The 26,033-nt window shown below is 43.0% G+C and overlaps 1 protein-coding gene across 1 annotated transcript in view; it reads left to right on the top strand.

The window, feature by feature from the left end:
* Positions 1-10,231: 10,231 nt before the first annotated feature.
* The window catches only part of NCKAP5 (NCK associated protein 5), a gene marked incomplete at both ends in the record, with an annotated part of 755,695 nt that continues 739,893 nt past the window's right edge, over positions 10,232-26,033 (top strand). The window contains one exon of the mRNA XM_080918408.1: positions 10,232-10,300. Within this exon, the coding sequence (XP_080774534.1) occupies positions 10,232-10,300 (69 nt within the window). The remainder of the gene's footprint in view (positions 10,301-26,033) is intronic.

Here is a 26,033-nt window from a genome sequence, read left to right as displayed (position 1 = left end):
GGAGGGGCTTGGGACAATTGCTTCGAAGTTGAGAGCACCTGCTGTTCTTGCAGAGACCCAGAGTTTAATTCCCAGCCCCCAGATACCTGTGGCTCTAGCTTCAGGGTATCTGCTGCCATTTTTAGTCTCTGCAGACATCCACAGTGATGCACACACACATTCTTTTAAGCCACCTTAAAAAGGTATAAAAATAAGCTACATAATGGGAGGAAATAGTTGCACATAGCTACTAGATCAAGAACAATAAAAAGACAGGTTGGGGGACAGGAGAGAAGGCTCAGTCCTTAAAGTGCTTACTAATCTGGCAGAGGACCTGAATTCAGTTCCTGGCACCCACATCAGGTGCTTACAACGTGCCTTTAACTCCAGCTCCAGGAGAAACTTTATACCCTTTTCTGGATTATAGAACCCTGAATTCCCTGCACATAACCACATAGATGTACATATAAATAATAAAATAAAGCAAAAGACAAATCACTAAACTAAAAATATAGGACAAAAATCTACATATATATTTCCTCAAAGAAAGTACACAAGTATGTATTCTGAACAGAAAAAAAAAAAAGACTCAGTAATGTTAGCCTTAAGGGAAATTTAAGTCAAAGCTATAATGAGAGTGTCACTATCCAGCAGAATATTCATGGCTAAAATAAATATGGACAGTAATAAATGCTAGCAAAGATGGAGAGGAGTTAGACTTTTCAGGCACAGTTGGCAAGAATGTAAAATAGTTTGTGAAAATGCTAATCGTAGATTTTCCACTTGATCCAGTAATTTTCTTAGGTCTATACAGAGAAATGGAAAAGTACTTCCATGAAATAGGATATTTTTAGGAGGCATGTCTATACAATGGAATATTATTCTGCTGTAAAAATTGAGTATCGATAGGTGTTACGTCATTGGTGACTTAGAAAAGGAAACATTATGACTAGAGAATAAGGTCTGTCCTAAAACCATTTATGACATGTGTAAAATAAAGCGAATTCGTGGAGACAGAATGTTGAGTCATGGCTGTCTGTGAGGAGTTGGCAGAGGTAGGCAAGACCTGCTTATTTGTGCGGGCTTCTTTATTGGAGTGTCGAAAATGTGCTAAACTTGGAGTTTTGATGACGTTCACACAAAACTCCATATTTATGGGTCGATATGGTATTTGATTTACACCCTAATAAAGCTGTAAACTGTGAGACAACAGTGAGTTTAAAAGCATTAAATTCTACTTACATTGTCTCATAGACTAAGATATTTTAGATGCAAAAGGGTTCTAAGCAATCATTCACTTGATTTGTCTTTATCTGAGAGAGGAAGGGAGTAGAGACTGGCGAAATTAATTTGTCAGAAGATATGAAAATAATTTGTTGAAAAACCTAAATACCTACCAACCTTACACTGGAATCTTACAATCAATAGTTGGTAAACTATGCTGAATCCATTTATATAGCCAAATTGTGGCATAGACATAGTAATAATTCATAACTTAATTAGTGTGATCCATCAAAATAGCCACATGTGGGTTGAGTTAATTTTTGTGTGGATGGGATCAAAATGCCAAAACTTACAAGGAAGAAAAGGATAGGCAACCTCAAACAAGAGACATGGACCCCTGTACCCCAAACAACAGACACAGCACCCTGTGCCCCATGCTAAAAGAGACATACAATTGTTTTGTGTCTCCTTAGTTTCTGTGTTGTGGTAGCAAACATAAAGATCTAAAATGTATTAAGTAACCCTGGTAATATTTAATTTTAATCTAAGGGGAAAAGCAAGCCCTTAATTCTCTCAGAGCATATTTTTCTTGCTTAGAATAATTGCTTCCACATTGTGGCTTCACATAAAAGAAGAATAAATTATCTTTGGGGAAACAAAAAGTTTGATTTTCTCCCATTTGCACAGACAGGTGATGGGGAATTTAATTCTCCTCCCAAAGCCCATTGCTTTACTTCGTTTTCTGTGTTAGGGTTTTAGGATTTCAATCTTCTCTTCATGGAGTTTTCCATTAATTCAAACTTTGCAAAAAATAATTACTAAATTTTCAAAGCCATGTAATCAAAGATTGGGAATGAGTAGGCCCTGGGCTATGCGGCTCTCTGAGGGGAATTCATGTGTCTTGTGAAATTTTATATTTTTAATTGCTCTCTCTCTCTCTCTCTCTCTCTCTCTCTCTCTCTCTCTGTGTGTGTGTGTGTGTGTGTGTGTGTGTGTGTGTGTGTGTACACGACATGGTACATGTGTGGAGGTTGGAGGACAACCTTGAGTGTCCATCCTTGCCTTCTACCTTGTTTTATGTAAGGTGTAGAGTTGTGTGCACTGTCTATATAGCTGTGTGCACTGTCTATATAGCTGTGTTCACTGCCTATATAGTTGTGTGCAATGTCTATATAGTTGTGTGCACTGTCTATATAGTTGTGTGAACTCTCTATATAGTTGTTGTACTGTCTATATAGTTGTGTGCATTGTATATAGTTGTGTGCACTCTCTATATAGTTGTGTGCACTCTATATAGTTGTGTGTACTGTATATAGTTGTGTGCACTCTATATAGTTGTGTGCACAGTCTATATAGTTCTATGCACTGTATATAGTTGTATGCACTGTATATAGTTGTGTGCACTATCTATATAGTTGTGTGCACTGTCTATATAGTTTTGTGCACTATATATGGTTGTGTGCACTGTCTATAGCAGAGTAACTGAATGATAAGCTGAGTCAGAATCTAGGGATCCTCTCCTGTCTTCTGCTCCCACCTCACCACAATAAAGCTTCGGTTACAGGCACACACCAATGTACATGCCTCTACATGGGTTCTGGGGGATCCGAACTCAGGTTTTCATACTTATGTAGAAGCACTTTGCCTACTAGACTATTTCTTTAGCCAACGAAACTTTAAAAAAATGATTTTTAAGGTTGGGAAATTTTACTGGAAGGCTTTGGAAAACTGAATCTCTAACATGGCATGACAATTGTTGGGGCTCGGGTAGGTGGTGGGTGACTGCATGGGGTGGTTTCACATCTCAGGACTCCAGATGCGCTTTCTTCTTTTGCACTCTTTGGAACAACAGACACTTGTATTGTACCTGGTATGCTTGCTGGGCATTCATTGTCATACACAGCACGATGTTCTAGGTCAGAGACAGGCCAGCAGATGCTGTGAGAAGACCTTAAGCAGACATACTGTGGAAGCTACATCATGGGTCAGAGCAGATGCCGTTCCCCTGTTCACTGTTATGAAGCTACAGAAGCAAACTGAGCACATAGTCAATCAAATTCAAGTACAGCTTGCACACTTATACACAACACTGATACCTAGAATGATTTAAAAAAAAAGACAATCACTGTGTCTGAAGAGATAACCCAGCATTTAAGAGCACCATTCCTGCCGAGAAGTTGAGTTCGGCTCCTGGCACGATGTCAGATAGCTCACAGTGCCGTAGCTTCTGTAGGATCTGATGCCCGTCTCTTTCTAACTCTTCCTCCATAGCATTTAAGGGATTGTCATTAAGAATTTTATGTTCTTGAAAAGGGACTTGAACGTACCCCTCTCTTTCAACAAGCATTTAACACCTGCAATTTAATTAAAAACCGAATAGAGAAAGAGAAACACGTGCAAATCTTTTCTTGTACATTTAGTTTTGACAGTTTATTACTTGTAACAGCTCTAAAATCACAGTCTACATTGTATGGTTTATTAAAATGGTATTATTTGGGGTACGTTAATGGGTTTTGAAGGTTTGATGCATAATCTTGATTTCCTTGGCTTTTAGCATGCTTTTACTCACTTCAAGGTTAGGTGGGGTTGTGGAGTGTGTGGAGGGAGGTTATTCTAGAATAAAATAGACTAAATAACCTCTTTGAATGCAAAGAAACACTCTCAGTAATTGGCAAGATTTTAACTACCAGCTAAAACCTCTGCAAAAATGGATTGACTTCCAATTTATCTGATGCTGTCCATTTTCCGAGTCCTTCTGGGTTTTCACTTGTGTTCAAAGACATTTAATGAAAAATAATGGCTGCCGCAGTGTGCAGGCACGGTGCAGTCAAATCTTTGCTGGATTTTCAGACAGCATTTCTTCTCATAAACTGTCTCCCTAACGAGTTGTGTTGTCTCTCAGCTGGCTTTGCGGCGCTTAGCCTGTGCTTTCCCCAACTGGCCCCAGATGGAAAATACTCTCCAGAAATTGGATGGCTTTTTAAGTGTAGCTCTCCACAGCCAGCCCGAACCAACAACAAAACACAACACAAATCAGCAGAGCAGAATGCCTTTGATAGTATGGTCCATACCCCTGCCCTGGCATCCTGTGTGGTTGAATGCTTTTTGCTTTTGGCAATTGGGATTTTTCTAATTTAACTAACTCATTAACATTAGCAGATGACACACTGCAGCAAATTACCCCCCAGTCAGATCTCAGGATTCTTTTAATTCATGGGGGCTATGTGCATGCCGTCTGTATTTATTCTCATTAACATTTATTTATTTATTTATTTATTATTTATTTATTTATTTATTTATTATGTGTTTTATTTCTCTTCTGGTTTTCTTCTGAGGAATTCATATGCAGTGCAGAGACATTCTGGGTAAGAAGTTTACTTTGCGCAGTACATGAAGGAGGGGCAGCCTTTAAAAGGAAGCCTGGGACAGAGGGAGCAGACGGTGGGCGGATGCCCCTACTGCTCTTGTCTGTTTGGACACTGTAAAGATGCAGCTGTGCTCCATGTCTAGACAACCACTGGCCACACCACCGGACTGTCAATTAGGCAAGTTATCCGAGGTTGCCACACCCAGGGGCAACCCTCCTAGTAAAAACCACGTGTTCGTTAATGCACTGTCATTTTTATATTGCATTTGACTAGTCAATTTGCAGATTTCCTCTTAGATTTTAGGCCTCCTAGATATTTGAACATATGTGAGTGCCTCTTTTCTTCCCTCTCTTTTTCTTTGCCTTCCTCCCTCCCTCTCTCCCTTCTTCTCTCCTTTTCCTCTCCTTTTTTCTTTCCTTTCCTGCCTCTCTCCTATCTCAGTTCCCTCCTTCTGATTATCCTGTCTCTTATTTCCTGAATGCTTCCATTATAATGTACACAATCATGTGTGCATGCATGCATGCATGCATTCATTCATTCATTCATTCATTCATCCATCCATTCATTCATCCATGCGGGCTGTCTTTGACCTGTTGGGATGACTTTACTCTTCACTTTCCCGTAATCATTTTCTCAGGGTTAGCTTGTGTGTGTGTATGTGTGTTTGTACTGTATGTGCACGTTTGTAGGCATCTATCTATGCATCTCTCTGTGTGTGAAGACCTGAGGTCAATGCCTAGTGTCTTCCACTGTGTTTCTTCACTTTTGTCTTGAGACAGGCTCTCTCACTGAACTTGTAGCTCATCCGTTTCACTAGGCTGCCTGGCCAGTGAACTCCAGAGATGCTCCTGTCTTTGCCCCTCCAGCTCTTGGATCACAGGTGTGTTAGCAACTCCTGACTGTTGATTCAGATTAGGGTTTTCATGCTTGCATGTCAAGAACTTTACTAACTGAGGTGTCCCCCAGTCCCCACTAGTAAACATTCACACTTATGGTGTGGGGATGGCACTTCCACTGAGGCAGGTAAGCAGCCAGGGCTTCCTTCTGGTGCCATATTGCTTATTGTAGTGGTTGACCCTTATTGTTCTGAAATGTTAACATTTTTCAGTGCTTGTATAATGTTGCTGCTAAGTAATTTGGATGTCATTTCTACCATTACATTACATGATTGGCAGCTTAATATATGTGAAAGAATTAAGCAAACCAAGCAGGTAGGCAAGCCAGGCTATTAGAGGAATTTTATAAGGATTCTCGTTCTCCCTGGGGACATACTTATGCAGTAGTGAAACCTAAAAGCCATCACCTAGAGTGTTTTCCAAATGTATCCTGAATGCTAGCCAGATGGTCAGTATCCTACTATCCAATTATGACGACTAGTTACTGTGTGCCAGTCACTGGAAAATATTTCTTTAAGTGAGTTGCCTCATTAATGGATATTTCCTTATTAATTGTGTTTTGGAGATCAGCCCATTAAGAACTAAATATATCAAAGGATTTGTTGAGTTATTAGCTAGTAAGAAGTAGAGATCGAAACCCACTGTACCGTTTGTACGGAAGGCTTACAGTTGGTGGCTGTGCCTCAGCATTTTTTGTACACCCCCTTTATAGCTACTTTGATTCTCAAGAAAAAGAGTCTTCCTCCAAGAACACAACTCTTTTGTTCTGTCCCTTCTCATGTCACCCTGCTTGGAGTGATGCTCTGCATCATCGTGCATAGCTGCCTCTTACTCTCCTGTATACTAAAAGGCTTGGTGTTGGCATATGTGACTTGAGGTGGTGTCACCCACTGGAATTATTTCCTATCACCATCACCTACCAGTGTTTTAGATTATTTCTTTGTCTGCCTGTTCATCATCTATATGTTCTATTAAAGGTAAGTTTCATGGAGGTTGTGTGTGTGTGTGTGTGTGTGTGTGTGTGTGTGTGTGTGTGTGCGAGTGTGTGCGTGTGTGCACGCTCAAAGTACATTTGTGTAAAGAGGCCAGAGTTACAGTGCCCAGGGACTTTATGTATCATTTCTTACCTTATTTTTTGAGACAGAATCACTCACTGAATCTAGAACTTATAGATCCAGAAAGACTTGTTGGCCAGTGAGACCCAGAGCATCCTTAGCATTTTGGTAAAGTATTGGTCTTATGTGTTTGTATCGTTTTTGGGGAATGTGACTGAGGAATTCACTGCATGCCAGCACTTTACCAGAAGAACCATCTCCCAGCCTTGGCTTAGTCCTTATACATACCTGTATCTTCAACATCTCAGCACTGGGAACTCTATAGAGTAGGCACTCAGAATAACCATACTCCTCGTGATGTGATAGCCTGCTGTGATTTGGGGAATTAAATATTAGGAACGCATGGGTTTGATAAATGGAAGTTGGCATTCCCAACAGTCTGTCTTCACGATAGCTGTTCTTATAAAAGCTAGTCCTAGTGACTGCAGTGGTCGTAGTCAGTAAGGCAAGGAGGGCCCTGCCACATGGCAAGGTAAAGGTATGGGAGGCAGGTTCCCAGGCAGTGTCAGGTGAGAAATTCTTGCCCGTATTGTGGTTGAACTGATTATCTAACATCCTACATGAAACACTGCCTAGCTTCTGGTTTTTTTTTTTTTTTTTTTACTATTATATGCCTTGACAAACACACACACGTAGAACATACTATGTGTAAGGGACTATCTTGGGTATTAAAGGTGATGAATTTTCTATGAATATCAGGAGAGAAAGGGAATCCTCGCCACACGGATCCATTGTGGAGATCTTCTGTTAGAAGTAAGACAGTCTCAGCACCATTGCAGGGGTAGGGGTGGGTCAAGCAGAATGGAGTGAGAGTTACAATAAAAACAGGCTGGTCAGAATTCAACTAAGGGTTTTGGGGGACTGTAAAGCTCTGTTGACAGGATATAAGCTGTTTTACTTTCAGTGGTGTTTCGAGAGAGAATAAGTACCTACAGTGCATAGGGCTTGTTTGAGTTTACCTTTCCAGGGTACAGTATATCACTGCAGGTAGAGTCTGAGCTGGCTGGCCATGTCACTGGCCAAGAGGCAAGAGAATGAATGCATGCATGCTTGCTTGTGCACACAGCTTTACTTACTTGCTTTTACACAGTTCAGGGCCACCTACCTAGAGAATGCTGTCGTGCCCACTGGTCTCGATAATTCCATACCAATGAACATAATGAAGAAAACCCACCACAGAATGCTCATATTCGAATCCAATGGCAAACTGCCCCTTATTGAGACTCTCTTTCTAGATGATTCTAGGTTGTCTGACGTTGACCACTGGAGTCAACCATCATGTAGATGCTTTTTCTAATTAATTCGAGGTAGACAGATGCAAGTTTTCCAGTATGCTAATGATATCCTAAGGTTGCTGTTCACAAATGGGAGAGCTGGAATGATACAGTGGAGGAAGACTTCAAGGCTAGCAAGCAGGTCTGTTCATTTGCTAGAGTGGACAAGCTTTGGGTCAAGAGCCCATCTGTGTCAGCCCTTGTGATGGAGGGAATCAGAAGCAAGAGGCCACAGTGGCTGTGAGGTCAAGTATGTTTGATCCAGGCTCGACTTCCTGCAATTGAGAGTGGTAGCGCACATTCTTTTCAGTTCTGTGCCTGTGCCTGCATGAAATTGGGCCCCTCAGTGCTTCACCATGGACAGTGAAGGGCTCATGTGGCCTACTCCTTCCTGAGGAGCTATTGGAAATTATTTGTTGCTAGCATAGGAGGTGATGTTTTCCTCAGTGGTATAGGCACTGATAAGTTGCCCATACTCTGGTAGATGACTACACTGAATCATGAAAGCAACTCAGTAAGTTACACACACGCACACGCACATGCACACACACACACACACACACACACACACACACACACACACAAGCATACAATGCACACCCACATGTATCCACATACACATGTATCCACAAACACATATACACACATGCACATATACATGCACACACATGCGTATACATACTTGCACACACACACAGAAGGTAGGGGACTTGTTGCAAAGAAGAAGAAGTCCAGTGGGAGAGGGAAAGATTGAGACAGGAAGAGAGGAGAAAATTACCACAATTAACTATATATGTGGGTAAAACTGTCAAAAATAAGCAAACAAAACATTAATTGGTGTAACATTTTGTTGCCCTTCTGTAATGGCCCTACTTCGTTATCATGTTTTGGAGGATAACACAGAATTTCTATATTTTCAGCAGAAATTTTTGAATCACCAAAAGTGTACTGAATTATTTTCAGGAATAGTTAAGGTTACCTGTGGATAATTATAATATATTAAGTTATAATATTCCCACACACATTGTTCCGTTGATGTAGTTAAACTTCAGCAGTTGAGAAAAGATGAAAAGGAGACTTTCAGAGAGACTACATCACATGGCCAAAGGGTAAGAAAGCCTAGACTCAAATCCACTTCTTTTCAAAAATGTAATTTTTATTAATTCGTTGAGGATTTCACATGTGCACAGAATATATTTTGATTATATCCACTTCTCATTCTTAGCCTTAACTCTCCTAGAATTTGTCTCCTGTTCTTTCAAAATCTCTCAACTTCATATCCTTAAAAAAATGCACAGAGTCAAGCTTGTGCCACCTCTGGACTGTGGGTCCAGGGACACTGCAGCATGGTGGGGTTACCGCCAACCATTTTACAGGTGGTGGAAACTGGAACTTAATGCACATGATGGCCTTTCATTACTTGAAGTTCTTACCCATCATCGAATAAGCAACCCCAGTGCTGATCCTAAAGAGCTGTATGTTAAAAAGCAGCGAGTCTTCTAAAAATAGTCATCGACTGTGATGACATCAACCACAGTTCACTGACCCTGTCTCCCTAAAAAATGATTGGATCTTATAATGCTCAAAACATTTAAACGACATTTAAGAAGATGTTGCTTAATTTTAAAATTATGTGTCTGTGTCGGTCTGTGTGGGCATCTTTGCATGTGAGCATGGTTGCCCAAGGATGCCAGAAGAGAACATCAGATCCCATGGAGTTGATGTTACATGTGGTGGTGAGCCACCAGCTATGTGTGCTAGGAGATGATCTTCACATCCTCTACAAAAGCAGTAGGTGCTCTGAACCACTGAGCAGCTCTCCAGCTCCTTACATGACATTTTGACAATTAAATATTGGCAATAACGAGCAAGTTTTGTGTTTTCCTTGTTGGGTCTTATGCTCAGTAATTCTTGGTTATGGAGTATGGTTTTGTGGGTTTGAGCTCATGGGATTTGCAGACAGCACCCGAGTGTACAGACATAGAATGCTTCCGGCAGATGGAAAGAAGAGCGGTGTGGATCAAGTGTGGCGTGACCCAGACCATCTGTTTTTGGCTACAGTCTGCTGATTTAACATGCTAGTTCATTCCCTGACTCTGGAAGCAGAACCTATATGAAAAAAAAGCCCCTTCTAAAAGATGGCTTGTGCATGTCACTAAGAGAAGTCCTGTGTGTTAAGAAGTCTCATTTTAGACTTAATGTTTGGGTCTGGCTACTTTCTTGGCCCTACTTTCTGGTAGGAAAGTTTCAAAATGAAATGTCTAAACGACTGTGTGCGTGGCGTGCATGTTAACAAACGTGTTCACTTTTTGCAGTGGCCGTGGAGACAGACGGGGGATTCTTATAAATTGCAAAGGAAAATACATCACTCACCCATGGAGGGGAAGAGACAGCTGGAGAGAAGGGACTTTGGTAAAAGACTCTCTCTGGACAGCAGTCTTGTGGTAAGTGCTAAATATTCACTGACCACTGAATGTGCTTTGGCTCCAATTCCGTTATTTTTTAACTGAATGATCTGCTCCTAAAACCCTGATTCCATTTACCCATTAAGCAACATCCCTTGGAATTTAAGCTCATTTATTTTTTACAAACCCAAAAGCCGGCAAATTATTGAAATATTTGTACAGAGTCTTAATAGGTAAATGTCATAATCTGTCAACATCTCATATAATTACATTAATGTCTGGCTGAGGTAGACATTAGCCTATACAAAAGTGGGACTGTGCCTCTGCTCCATTTGTGTAGGATGCCTGTGTGTAGTCTCTTCACCATCCAATTCATTGTGGAGCTAAACTGAACAAAAGTTTAATACAACATCAAGTGTTGAAGAGCCAAGAGAGTAGCCAAGTGCTTCTTGGCTATATATTTGTTCCGTTCTGTATAACATTTCTTTCTGGGAGTTTTTAATTCCAGTTCCTTTAAAATGTTATTTAGCATGTGTGCAGATGGTGATTGATGATGATGATGATGATGATGATAATGATGATGATGATGATGATGATGGTGTGTGTGTGTGTGTGTGTGTGTGTGTGTGTGTGTGTGTGTGTGTGTATGTGTATGTGTGTGCAGATGAAGAATGGCTTTCAGAAGGCTGTTTTTGTCTCCTGCCTAATCGAGGAGGCAAAGTCTGTCTTGTTTTTTCTGCTGTGCTGTACTCTCAAGGGTAGCTGACTTTAGAACTTCCTACTGGCCCTCCTGCCTTTGACTCCCACCTTGCCATAGAATTCCAGGAATTTCAAATGATCACTAGTATATCTAGCTTTTTAGGTAAGCTCCCGGGATCAAATTCAGGTTTTGTTTGTTTTTATCAACTGAACCATATTGTTGACCCTAGTGGACATCTATGTATCTCTCTCTCTCTCTCTATCTATCTATCTATCATCTATCTATCTATCTATCTATCTATCTATCTATCTATCTATCTATCTTTCTTTCTTTCTTTCTCTTTCTTTCTTCCTTCCTTCCTTCCTTTCTTTCTTTCTTCCTTCCTTCCTTCCTTCCTTCCTTTCTTTCTTTCTTTCTTTCTTTCTTTCTTTCTTTCTTTCTCCCTTCCCTCCTTTCTTTCTTCTTTCCTTTCTTCCTTGCTTTCTTTAATTTTTCCCTTTTTATTGGATATTCTCTGTATTTGCATTTCAAATGTTTTCCACTCCCCCCCCACTCCCATCCTCCCTCCCCTGCACCATTCTTAACAGCTTAGTTGGGATCACCTTTGAGTGTGAGCATCTGGTTAGCCCAAAGAAACAGCTTTGAATGCTGCAAAGCTTGGAAACTTGGCTTTTTTTCCCCACGGCCTCTGGACCAACATATGTAAATCACCTTCTCTGTTCCATGATACATGTGAACACAGCAAGAAATTAGATGAAGACAATAGCTTAGCATGATTTGATCATTAATGAAACATAGATCTCTTTTGGTCCCTTCTTGCATGTGAGTTGCAGGGATGTGGTGTGCTCCTAGCAACTGGACTGGAGCCTGTCTCCTAGAGCACGACTGGTTAAACATTTGTTGAGGGTTAAGGTCATAGTCCCCGAGTTCTATTCCAGGTGCCCATGTTAAAAAGCTAGGTGCGGTGGTGGCAGTGTTGGGAAGTAGAGACAGGCCACCTCTGAGGCTCTTTGGATGGCTGGCCTCACTTATTCGGTCAGTTCCAGACAGTGAGTGACTCTCCAGCATCAAGGTGGACAGTGGAACTTGAGGACTAACACTGAGATGGCCTGCCAACCTACACTTGCACATATGCACATGCACACACATGCACACTCATGGGCAGCTCTCCCACCATGCACAGTTACTGAGCTGCTTTATCAGTGGTGCCTCCCCAACTCTGCTCTATGTCCAGGTCTTTGTTCTTTAAATCTACAGTCTTTGTTACTTCTTCTGTGATCGTGGCCCTTTCCCTTTAAGACAGCTCTTCTCAACCTTTCTAAGGCTTAGACCCTTTAATACAGCTCCTCATGTTGTGGTGAGCCCCAACGATAAAGTTATGTTCATTGCCATTCCATAAATGTAATTTTGCTACTGCCATGAATGTAAATAGTTTTGGACATGGAAGTTTGCCAAAGGGGTTGAGACCCACGTGTTGAGAACCATCTCCTTGGAGCATCTCAGGAGTGGGGCTCTGGGTCCGAGAAGAGGGTATGTGATCTCCTGCCAAGTTCTTTATGTGACTCAGAGTCTGGCTGTGGGCTCAGCATGCTCTTGGAGGCTAAGGACATGGGTGACATTTTAAGTGTTCTTCTCTATGGCTACAAGTATACCTACGGCTATACCTACAGCTATACCTACAGCTGTACCTACAGCTGTACCTACAGCTGTACCTACAGCTGTACCTACAGCTATACCTACAGCTATACCTACAGCTATTCCTACAGCTATTCCTACAGCTATACCTACAGCTATACCTACAGCTATACCTACAGCTATACCTACAGCTATACCTACAGCTATTCCTACAGCTATTCCTACAGCTATACTTACAGCTATACCATCATGTGGCATCTGCTCATCAAGAGGCTGAATGAGGTGTGCATTCTCATTCCCTTCTCAGCTTCTGGGAAAGCTGGTAATGAAGCGGCAATGTCTCAGTCTCTTTTGCAGAAGAAAATCTTCATGAACGTTGACATGCCAAGATTGGGGTCTGACTTGGGCTTAGGCAGAGACAGCAGCAGCCATATGGTGTGACGGGAACAGTTCAAAGGCGTTCTTTTTCTCCAGAAATAGCATCTTGGTTGGTTGGTCTCCAGAGCTGCCTATTTCTGCCTCCAGTCTCCACTAATATGCAAATATCCTAGGAAGGCAAGCGTGCTATCAGCTTTCACTGCTTCATAGTTCTGGACCTTAGTAAAGCACCTTGGATCAATTCAGAATGTGGAGAGCAGGATTTTACAGAGGCTATTGTTAAATGGGGTGTATGTAGATATTTATTTTATGTATGGTACACATGTTCACATGCCATGGCATGTATGTGGAGGTAAGGGATAATTTTCTGGAGTCAGGTCTTTGTTTCTCTCATGTACGTGTTGAGGAACACACTCAGGTCATCAGGCTTGGTGGAAGGTGAGCCACCCACTTAGCCACCGTGTTGGCACCTACCATGTTTTGTAACAGGGTCTCTTATGAGCCTGGGGATCCACCTGTCTTTGCATCCCTACCTCTGGGATTACAAGCATGTACTACCTGATGCAGCTTTTTGCAAGGGTTCTGGTGATCAAATTCTGGTTGTCCTGCTTGGTCACCAAGCCCTTTACTATAGGTGCTATCTTGCTGGATCCCTTCTGTTTTTGAGAGAAGTCCTCTTGGTGGCCTGTAATTTACCAAATAGGTTACACTGGCTGTCCAGCAAGTCCCAAGGATCTGCCTGTGTCTGTCACCCCCAGCACAGGGATCTCAAGCTTGTTCTGACAAGCCTGGTGTATTGTTTTGTGTGTTTTTGTTTCTCCCTACTTGGATTCTGGCAATAGAACTCCATGCGTGCAACTGAGCCATCTCTGTATCATTGTAAATCTTCTGAGTCCCAGACCCAGCAAAGTTACTTGCTTTTCTTAAAGTTAACCAGGAGGATAACACCAGGCAGAGAGCACCAGGCATCCATCTCTTATTCCTGTTCCTTATCTTTCACTAAACATTAGCGCGGGAAACATTTCACCCTTTGGGGAAACTGACTGGATGGAAAAGAAACATGGAGTCCTTACGTCTCAAAACACCAGTGCAGGAACGATCATGACCAGAGTTTCTGAAAGATAGGAGACCAATAGGTGATTTCGTCATTCAGATATTGCAGGAGAAAACTCCTCCTCAGGAACCCTAAGAATAAGGCACTATTAATTTTAGCACCTTTTTATTTCACTTCATCAGATCATGAAGTGTTAAGTTAGAAATTGTGGCTTTTAAATATTTTTCATGCTGGAGGAACCATAGAATGAAGAAACAGTGCAGATAAAGAAAGACAGAAGAAAAACTCTTTATGTCCCTTACTGACAATGACAAATTTGAGGACTAGGTATGGAGGAATTTTAAAGTTGTGTGTGTGCGTGGGTGTGCACAAGAGCATAAATGCAGGTTGGAAGGTAACCCCTGATGCTGATTGGTGCTCATTTTCTGCTTCTTTTGAGGCAGGATGTCTTACTGCCTTTTATGTACACCAGGCCTTGAAAATGTAGCATGGAGCCCAGCCTCCACCGGTGCAGCTTGTCTGGGTGCCTGGGATGGATCTGGGGCAAAGGCTAGATCAGAATACGGAGGGTTGAGAGTATGCACTCAGGATCACTAGTTGCTAGAAGTCTGGAAGGATCTAAAGCAGAACCCAGGAAGGACAGAGCACCTGCAGTTTTACTGTAACCAGTTCTGAGGACAGTGAGCAAAGGAAGTAGGCTCCAAGCAGCAGACACAGGCATGTCAGCTGTGGAGGCTGATGGCATCTAGCACCAAAACTACCTTAGCTGGCAGCTCTGGGTGTTTGGTTGGCAAATCGCACATTGAGGTTAGACCACAATGGTTTCTTTCCTCTAGTCATACTAGCTGAGATTTATTGACGTTTATACATGCCAAACAGTCTTCTCAGAGCTTTATATAGAAATACTTGGCTAATACAACAGCCCTTTAAAGTAAGAATTCTAACTCTCTCTACTTTACAACCGAGAATCCTGCAGCTTTGTGTGTGACTTAGCCCCTGAGGCCACAGGACTTTGGAGTGTTGGAGCTGAAACTTCATCTTTGGGCCTGGCTTTGTGTACCTTGAAACTCGGATGTAGAAATTTCTGTGACAGCTACAGAGAGTCTATGCCAAGCCCATGCCTGAAAGGCCTCCAGCTGTCCTGACAGAACTAGAAACTTCCATGTGTACTACCACACCTGCCATAGGTGTGTCCAGTGATGAGGGAGGCAGGCTTGGTTTCAGCAATAACAATTACCAGGAGTGGGGTTGGGAGGGAGGGGTTCATCAGGAACAGGGGACATGAGTATTGAAAGATAGGGCTAGGGCTGCTTCATGAACTTGGGGTTTTTTACATTTCTTTTTTTTTTTTTCTTTGAACCAACTCCCATTTTAGAAAGATATGCATGCATTTCCAAATTATTGAACAGAGGGAGGTAATGTGGGAATGATGGGACACACACGTAGGTGACCTTCATGGCAGGATACCCCAGCGTGCTAGCCTGACAATCCTGTCTGAGTACTGTGCAATACTGTTGTTTATCTCACTGCTAGCAACTGGGGCCTGGCACTCAGGAGGGTTTTCCCTTCATCTGGCTTATGCTTTCTCTGAGGGAGGCTCCTCCTTCCCTTCCTCTCAGCCAACTGACACAATGACCATACCTCCAAGACTCCCATGAAAACGCTCCTCTTTTGAGACATTTTCTGCAGGCCAGGCTAGCCTCAAACTTGCTATCTAGTTAGCTTTACTCAGCCACTTGAAATAATGGAGAGTCAGAGAGAAGGGAGTCTCATTTGAAGGGTTGCCCAGCTCACGTGGACTTGTGGGCCTGTCTCTGGAGGATTTTCTTGATTACTAACTGATGCAAGAAGGCTCAGCCCACTGTGGGTTGTACCATTGGCTTTGTAAGAAAGCTAGCTTAGCATAAGCCATAGTGATTTAGCTACTAAGAAGCATGGTTTCTCCATGGGTCTACCATGGTTTCTCCTTCCATGGTTTCTCAAGTTCTTGCTTGAGTTCCTACCCTGACTTCTTTCAGTTATAGGTTGTAGACTATAAGTTGACAAATTGCCTTTGGTTAGAGTGTCTTATCACAGCCTCAGAATGAAACTAGAACACTTATCTTGTAGCGAGCCCAGGATAACCTTGAATTTCTGACCCTCCTACTCCCACGTCCTGAGTGGTTTCAGGTGTGTGCTCAGTTTAAATACTAGATAGGGATGATGGAATGCAGGGTTTTGTTATGCTAGAAAGATACTCTAGTGCTTTATTAACATGTCTATCCCTAGAAAATGTCCTTCCTGATTGGTTCTCGTTCACCTGATTTAACTTGATTGCCACATGAACCAGTTCTCAAACCTTGGCGGTATTGACGTGGTAGACCCAGCAATTCTTTTCAGTATGGGTGCCCTGTGTGCTGTGGAATGCTTAGTAGAACATCAGCCTTTTACTCATTAGGTGCCATACCATCTCCTTCAGTTATGGCAACCAAGTTCAGCCTCCAGGCATGACCTACCCCTGGGAGCTGATCGTTCCTAACAGAGCTGAAGTATAACTTCTTAGAGCACACGGGCCATGTCTTAGCCATGTTTGTGCACCGACACATGGACCTTTCTTAGTGTGAAAAATGTGGGGTTGAGGTTGTTCCAGAGTAGCTGTCTGTCCATGAGCTCCAGAAACATTTGCAGGAGACCCTGGGTATGGAGAGATGCTACTAATCTTGGTGATGGTTGGAGAGGAAAGATGGCATACTACTTCTTATTCTCATGCAGGAATGATCCTACTGTGTGTTCTCTCTCTCTCTCTCTGTGTGTGTGTGTGTGTGTGTATGTGCATGTGAACATTTTGTGTGTATCACTCTGTGTGTCTGTAAACATGTCCCTGAGTTTGCATGTGCATTGTGCACTTGTACCTGTGAATGTGTGCCTGAATCTGTGAATGTGTGCATACATGTGTGTGTGAGTGTGCATATTCATGTGTGTGTGTGAGTGTGCATATTCATGTATGTGTGTGTGTGTGTGTGTGTGTGTGTGTGTGTGTGTGTGTTGAGGTTAGTGAACAGTTAAAATGTCATCTCTTAAGTGTCATTTATTTTAATTTTTTGAGAGAAAGTCTCTTACTGGCTTGGAGCTCACCAAGTAGGTTCAGCTGGCTTCAATTGACTCCCAAGTCTTTGAAATGGCTGAAACATTTTACACTGTCCTGTATTTGTGCATTTTATGGGGGGAATTCTATGGTATTGTCAAATTCTCTAGGGCATCCGTGACCTGAGAATGGTATGGCAGTTTGACTGCTGAGTGCTTCCCAGAGCATCTGCCCGTGGACCACTTTCTTTCTGGGGACAGAGAGAAGATGCTCTGAATTCTCTGATCTCTGTCATCAGTTGTATTTAGCTAGAGCAATGAGAGCTACCTGTCAGTGTCTGATGTCTTTTTGTGCATCCTTGGAATATCTGAGATCAGTAAATCAAAATAGAAACTAGACATCTTTTGAAAGCATTTACAGATGCCGTGTTATTGATGAAGTGGGGAATTATCCTGCTCCCTTGACAGGAATAAGGACAAATGGGTGGAGATGTTTGCTTGGCATGCTCCCTGTCTCCTTATGGTGCTAAGATCTGCTTGTCATCTTCCTGGTATCTCCCTGTCTTTCAGTAACTGGCATTATCAGAGCCTCTGTGTTTCCATGGAAACCAAGTCTCCTGCATTCTCCTATGGTAGTCTCATCATTTTTGTGGCAGGCTGTCCAGTTCTTTGTCCATAACAACAGGTAGCATATCGATCAGTCTCTCTGGGTATAGGTCCTTCAGACCATCAGGCTCTGGATAGCCGTCCTTCATGCTGGTCTCCAGTGTGTTCTTCCAGCCATTTGTATTGAAAGTGTTCTTCTGAGGCCTGTTTTCAGGATGTTCCTCCTACATTCTCATTTTCAAGGTTTTCCTTCCCTGGGGTTGTTTACCGATGCTCTCTGTATGCCACGTGTGAGGTTCCAGGCTCTCCTCTCCTGTGACCTTTCTTTAGTTTGTCATCTGTTCTCATAGGAATTGAGCACCTAGTGGATAAAGCTCCTTGGTCTGAGGACCAAGAAATGAAAGGCATGGTTTCTGCTAATTTTGAACCTGTATCAGTCTAGCAGTTCACTTGTCACAGTACTAACTGGATGCACATAGTAGGGAATACTGCTGTATTCAGATCAGAAGAAGGCCTAGTTGGTGAAGTGCTCACCACAAAAGCACGGGGGACTCACTGCATTCTGAAGAATGTAAAAGGGCCAAACACAGTGGCAGAGATTTGTAATTCTACCCCTTGCAGGGTAATGACAGGAAGAATCCTGGGGCTCATGGACAGCCAGCCTATCCTAATTAGTGAGTTCCAGGTCAATGAGAGATTTTGTCTCAAATGGAAGGTGGACAGTATCCTGAGGAGTGACACTTGAGATTGACTGATGTCCTTGGCAAACACCTGGTCAGTATCCCTTCTTTCTCAGATTTGTGTAGAAGTCACCCTTCTGCTTTTATAGCTAGAAAGTTCTTACCACAAAGAGAAGGACTTTTATATTTCACTTTAGAGTACTGTCCTAAATTTAAGGTTTGGCATTTCTGTTCTCCCTGTAGCAAAGGGTTATTGGGAAAGCCACCCAGCCCTAAAATCCAGCCTCCAATGTGCTTGGTTTATACTTCCAAAGTGTCTGAGACCATAGGTAAGCTCTGTGAAATCCCAAATCATGGTCTCCCCCTCCTTCTATCCCCTCCACAGTCGGCTTCCTCCTTACGATTTTCCTCTCCTCTTTCCTGGTGCAAAGCAGCGCTGATCACATAGCTAAGTCATCAGGATTCTTTGTTCCCATTGGTTTATCTGTACAAATGGTACCAGATGCACATATACTAACACTATCTCAGCTGTTTTATGTTGACTTCACTTCCTTTACTGTCATTTATTTATCACTCAATATGTATTGAACACCCACAGGGTCACAGACTGTACTGCCTTAGCATAGCTTAGCCAGTATCCAGGATCTTCCTGCCAGCTTTGTTCATATCTCTCATCTTCAACCTTATTTCAGTTAACATTTTGAGAACCAGTGTAAGAGCATTATATTTGATCATTCCACGTGATCATGCACAGATTGGAGACTCCTTCCTGTGAACCAGTTTTGCAATTCTCTGCTAACCAAGAGTCCCATTGGTCTGAGCTGCCTTCTACAAGCCCCGACAGAGGTTTCTCCTAGTTCCCTTACATTCCAGGTCATTCCAGATGTTTCCTCTTTATAAATTTCCACTCCTTAATGAGGCTTAATGGATCATAATTGTCCATTCCTAAAGGTGCCTCTGAGGTTCTCTTGTCTTCTGTCTTTCGGTACCTTTTCGGTCCTTGGTTTAAATGGTTGTCTTCAGCCTGAGATTTCCTAATACAGTTAATTCACAGACTGCTCACTGCACATGGCTGTATTGAGGGAAATAAAATCATTTGGTCTGGTGAATTCTGGGATCCATCTGTCAGAGCTGGCACTGTACAGAGCTCCAGGGCTATTGGCTTTTGTGAGGGAAGCTTTTATCGGAGGCTTGCCATCTCTGGAGGTAGAATAGCTCCAAGGCCTGTCAGTGTCCCAGTGTGAGCAGGCCAATTCTGAGACAGAATTCTTGCAGACATCATTGAGGTGCCCTGGTATGGAACTACTGCTGTCATTCTTTTCTCGTCCTTGTGTGGTATTGCACTGGCCCTGTGAGCAGAGAGGGAAGCCCTTGTGATAGTTAGGGCTATGCGAGGATCTTCTGGGCCATGTAAAGTGGGCTCTGGAGCCGGCATGGCTAAGTCAACAAGGGAGAAGAGAAGCAGAAATTTGGGAGAGAAGGAAGAAGAAAGAGAGGGAGGAAGAAAAGACAGAAGGGAGAGAGGAGAGGGAGGGAGAGAGAAGAAGAAGAGGAGGAGAAAGGAAGAGTTGGAGTTGGAAGGAGCTAGAAGAAAGAAGTGGAGGGAGGATAAGATAAGAAGGGGGAAGAGATGATAAATACAAAAGAAGAGGGAAAGAGAGGGATGGAGATACCCCAGTGAGATGTTTTTCATGCTTGTGGAAGAATCTGAAGAAGTCCATGTCATCTGAGGGTCAGTGCTGTTTCTGTCAGTTGGGAGGTCAGGTGACAAGAGGGAAAATGAGGGAGGTGGCAGCAGGCATGGCGGGCAGGAAGAACATCAGGAACCATAGGACCTTGCCTTTAGGAAGAGCCATTATTGCTACCTTTAGGTAATATCTGCTCCTTTCTAGTAGTCCTTGACTTAAGAAGTCAGCCAGCTCACAGGAAACAGCACTTTAGGTGAAGGGACCAATGCCAATGATGTCTCCAGCAGCATCAGGTCAGACTGCAGGCTCTCTGTGAGCTCTAGTCCCTTAGAGTGGCGGTCATTGATGAGTCCATATAGAAGTCAGAGGAACAGGGGTCAGTGCAAGGAGGGAAGTATGAAAGGCAGATTCACTCAGATGGGTTGAGAGAGTGACCCAGTGTTGAGAAGAAAACCAAGCATAGACATTTGTGTGTGTGTATGTGCCTGTGTTTTGTGTATGTGTGTGTGTGTGTGTGCGTATGTGTGCATGCGTGCTCATACCCAGTTAGCTGAGGAAACAAGGGGGTAGCTTTGGATATCTTCCTCAGAGGCAGCTGACCTCCACTTTTGATACAGGGTCTCTCACTCTTACCTGGAACTTGCTCGTTCAGCATTTTGCCTGCTGAGCAATCTCAAGTCAGGTGACAAGAAAGGATAACAGGTGTCAGGCAGGGAGGTTATATAACCTTATCCCCATAGTTTTTTCCAGACATGGTCTCAGTATTCAATCCCAGCTTTCCTAGAATTTACTATGTAGACCAGGTTGGTTGTGAACAGAGATTTGCTTACCAATACTCGAGAGCTGGGACTACAGGCCACCTCTGCTTCCTGAGAGTGCTACAGTTGAAGACAAGCATCACCACAACCAACTGTCCATCAATACTGCATTTGAAGTGAACTTCTGCATGTGGTTTTTCAGCTTGGCACTTTGGATTATGTGTCAGAACCCAGGTCCTATGCACCTGTGATATGGTCTTTTTCCTGTGGGGTCCCTGATGGAGATGCCTGGTGTGGAGCTATGTGCCCATGCATGGCACTGGCTATGTAAGAGGGTGACATCACTATAATTCTAAATTCTTGGGCTGGAGAGATGACAAGTATGGTTAAAGAAATTGTCAAGTGAGCTCAGCTCCCCAGTATCCCTGTAAGAAGCAAGGTATGGTGGCAGATGTTTGTAATCCCTGTGATAATGGAGACAGGCTGATGCCTAGGGATCACTAGGGGACTCACTGAGCCCTAGGGTGATTAGAAACCCTTTCTGCACAAAGGTTGATTACTGCTGAGGAGCAATAACCTAAGTTGGCCACTGGCTTCCAAATGCATGTACACACACATGCATAAAACACTACATGTACATCCATATACCTGAATATAGTCACACAAGAATAAACTAAGAAAACTAATACATATTATTTACAGATGTGATTGGGTGGAGAACCCACTTACACTGCATATACATCCCTCTGCCTATATGAGCTGGGTCATCTTATCTGCCTTCTCTGTGCCTTCATGCTCACATGTATAAGCAAAGTTATCTCTCCCTGCATGGCAAGTAGAAGGACCAAAGGAGAATAGTAACTCCCACATGTGCTGTCCTGAGACTTGCATGCCCTCTTTGTATTGTAAACCGAAGATGGTGGCTTTCTTTGTCTGCATATAGAAAGAGGAATTCAGAAGACAAATTTCTTCCCTTTGCTTTTTAAATATACATATATGGTCCGTAGGAAACAAGTCAGCATAACCAGAATGCTCTCAGCCAGAAATATCTCCTCCGGTTCCTCACTACAGGTTGTCTCTTGCCAAGCCCAGAATTCCTTTCTTCTTACTCCAGTTGCTCAGGAGTTCCCTATTAATGACTAGGCCAGACCTTTTAATATGGAACATTGTATTTTTTTCTGGAATTTTTGGGCTTCTGCCTTCACAGCTGAATTCTGGCCAATGACTATTTATAACAGGTAATTTTATTCCAGAGTCTCCCAAAAGTGCCCAAGCACATGCACAATGACGCGCTGTGCCCCAGGTCCTGCTGAGTCTTTCTTCCCCAGGCCCCTGCTGAATCAGGCTCTCAACTGGGCCGTGAAGCCTGTCTTTGTTTGCCTTCTGTCTTCAGTTGCTCTGAGCTCTGCCAACTTGGAGCAGTGGGAGATAGATGGATTTCGGGGGAAGGAACTGAAGAACGTTTCCCATCTAACTACCTCCCCTTACTGGGGGAGGAGTGGAGGACGACATGGAGGGGTCTAAGTGGAAAAAGTTTTCCACTACATAAAGAGAAAGAGGAAGCAGGGTTTCATGGCATTTTGCCAGGTTCCAGGAATGCGCCAACCCTGGGAATTGGCCCCTGGCCAGCTCCCTCAGCGGCTGCTGACTTGGGAAAATGGACTCTCTGGTGGCTGCCAAAAATGTAGACAATGGCCTTTTGGACAGCTCGGCTTTTGAAAGTCTGGCTTTTGTTTTATTATCAGCAAAGGTAACATTTATTGGGCACCTATGTATACAGGCCAACAGATAAAATGCATGATTGGGAGGCCCTGGAACTTAACCAGGCAGAAGAGCCAGGGTCCTGGTTAACACAAAAAGTCTGCATTCAATTAGGATCTAATCCTCTATTGGGGCATGCTGCTACCTTAGATGAGAGTGCTAAGCAACCCGGAATTCTAGAATTAAAGTTAGTGTTAAGTGTTAAGTGATCTGCAAATGAATTTACTTTACTCCTGTTGTCATTTGGTTGAGAAAAATCTTTTTTGTAGACGAGGTGTATTCTGACTGAAGGAAAGAAATCAGACTCAGTGCTTGTCTTAGGACAGAGTAGCCATGATCTACATTTAACACTATCATCTCGGAAGGGAAGAAAGTAGCTAGTTTTACACACGCACACACACACACACACACACACACACATGCACTCACACACACATACACACACATACACACATACACACACATACACACACACACTTGCACATACACACACACTTGCACATACACACACACACACACACACACACACACACACACACACACACACTCGCATACCCACATATACCTTTTAACATGTCATCTACTAATAAGGAGTGGTGGTGATGGTGTTATTATTTTTTAACATGTATTTTGTTGTTGTCATTTATGTGACTGATTATTTGGTCTGTGTTAGTATATACTATATGTGCACTGGTACCCATGGAAGCCAGAAGGTGTCAGATCCCAGGGGCTGGAATTCAGTCATTTGTGAGCCATCCAATATGGGTGCTGAGAACCGAACCTGAGTCCTTCAGAAGAGCAGTGACTAGTTTTAACCACTAAGCCATCTCCTCAGATACTAAACGGCATTATTTTAACAATAACCAATGTTGTTCTGTAAGGGGCCTATTGAAATGGCTCACTAGATAAACTGCTTGTCACACAAACATGAGGATCTGAGTTCAGTCCCTTGAACACTCTTAAGGGGCTGAAGAAATGGCTCAGTGGTTAAGAGCACTGACTGCTCTTCCAGAGGTCCTGAGTTCAATTCCCAGCAACCACATGGTGGCTCACAATCATCTGTAATGGAATCTGATGCCATATTCTGGTGTGTGTCTGACAGCTACAGTGTACTCATATACATAAAATAAATAAATCTTAACAAACAAATAATTGTGTGTGTGTGTGTGTGTGTGTGTGTGTGTGTGTGTGTGTAAAATCAACTTAAAAAAAGAACAGAACGCTCTTAAAATAGCCCAGCCCCAGCAATGGAGAGAGAGGCATCAGGGCTTCAGGACTGGCTGGCCAGCCAGTTTTACCAAGTCCGTACATTACAGGTTCATTGAGAGACAGGGTCTGAGAAAATGAGGTGGGGCTGCAGACGGCCAAGTGGATTCAGGAGATTGCCTCTCAAGTCCTGTCGACTTGAAATCCATTCCGGGAACCCATGGAAAAGTGAAAGGAGAGAATCCACTTCACAAAGCTGGTCTCTGACCTCTAAATGCCTATGATAGCACACATGTCCCTCCCACTGCATTCATAAACATACAGGATTAATAATAAATAAAAATCAAACGCATGGCAGAGAGCAAGTAAGGAAGACACCAGACACCCAGCCTCTGGCCTCCACAGCTGTGCATGGCACATGTGCATATACGTGCACATACACAATAAAAGGACACGTGCGCATATGTATATATATATATATATATATATATATATATATATATATATATATATATATATACATGTACACACATAATACAAGTGAATGGCTTTTCCCAGGAGTACCTACTAATAAGAGGATTTTGCTGGGAGGAGGTGCTGCCCTTCACTCATTGGCTGCATTTGCTCAGTTATCATGACAAGGTTGTAGAACAGCATCCTCATTGTACCAGTGAAGAAGCTGAGGCTGGATGATTAAGTAACTTGTTCCAGATCATGTGACTCCAAACAGCAAGGTCTGTCTTCCTGCACAGCGTGTGGTGCTTGTGTCTGTGATACACACAACCCTATTGTGTACTTTCAAAGTGAAGTTTTCTGGCTTCCCTCTGTTGCCATGGTGATACATGGGTGACTCCTGGGACAGCACTGGACCTGGCCCCATAGCGTCAGTGGTCATTTTACAGTGGCTTCTCTCAGAGCAGGTAGACCCTTTTAGCTTGGAGCCCATTGATACAGAGTCTGTCATCCCTTGGACTGTGGCGAGATTCTATGGCAGGACACGTAAAGGGGATGAGCAGGAATTAGTCAGGGAGCTTCACCGAGAATGCCTCAGGAAGAGGTACAGGACTTCCCCTTCTCTGTCAAGCTCCTCCCCATACCTCCCCTCAAGAAAGTCCGATTAGTGTGAATCCCATTATGAAAGGCTCATCAGCAGCTGCTCTTCTTTTTTGAGAAGGATTCTCCACCTAACAAAGGGCTCAGGGAAGATTTTTTTAAAAATAGCTCTTAATGCATTTTCAATTGGATTTAATTCTCAAAGATCCAATTTGCAGTCATAGTTTCCCATGGAGCTAACCCCCAGCATCAGACCTTCTTTTCTCCTCTGATGGAAAACAGCTCACAGACGGTATTTTGGGTTTAAGCACTTTCCCTAAGAACCCCAAAGAGCTTGGAGAGCCTGCCATTGTGCAGAGAGGGAGGATTTCCTCAGAGAGAGGAGACAAAGCCAGGCTTGCGGGTCTCAGTTCTCCCATGGAGGTGCCTTCCTGCATTGACAGCTACAGGAAACTGGTGGACAGATCAAGAGCAGCAGTGTCCTGTGCTCAGCCCAGTGCCGCATTTTATAACCGTCCTCCCTGTCTGTAAAGGATGGTGATTATCGTGGCCTAGAAAGGTTTTCACTTCTAGCAAGCTATGTCTATTAAATGTTTATTCATTTAATAAATCATTTTGATGCCCATGTGTGTTGTGGTCATACATGTGTAGGCAAGTTTACATGTATACATGCATGTAGATGCCAGAGGCCAGTCTCGGCAGTCCTCATCACAAAAGCCATTTTATTTCATTTATTTACGTGTGGATGTGGCATACATAAATGGTTATGTGGTTCATGACCGTGTCCTATGTGTGGAGGTCAGAGCTACATATAGTTGCATTCTTCAATTGCTTTTCATGTTATTTTTTGAGACAGACTCTCACTGAGCTTGGAGCTTCTCAATTTAGCTAAGCTGACAGGCTCCTGGAATCCTCCTCTCTCTGCCTTCCAGCATTGGGGTTAACATACATACACACTCAATTTTTATGTGGGTGCTGGGGATCCACGTTCAGGTCCACTTACTTATATGTTAAGTAATTTACTTGTGGAGTTTTCAACCCTGTCCCCCCAAAAGGTTGAGTTTTGAAAGAGACAGTTATTCTGTTTTTTTCCCCCTTGAAATCTCTGTGATGTTTCCTTCGAAGTTTCAGTGAGTTCTGCAGGAAGCTATACAGTGGATGTCATAGGGGACAGAGGATGAGCTGTGACT

This window comes from Micromys minutus, assembly GCF_963924665.1.
Source record: "Micromys minutus genome assembly, chromosome: 6".
In the NCBI taxonomy this organism is placed as follows: Eukaryota; Metazoa; Chordata; class Mammalia; order Rodentia; family Muridae; genus Micromys; species Micromys minutus.
Note: the sequence above shows the minus strand (reverse complement) of the source record. Positions and strands in the feature narration are given on the sequence as shown.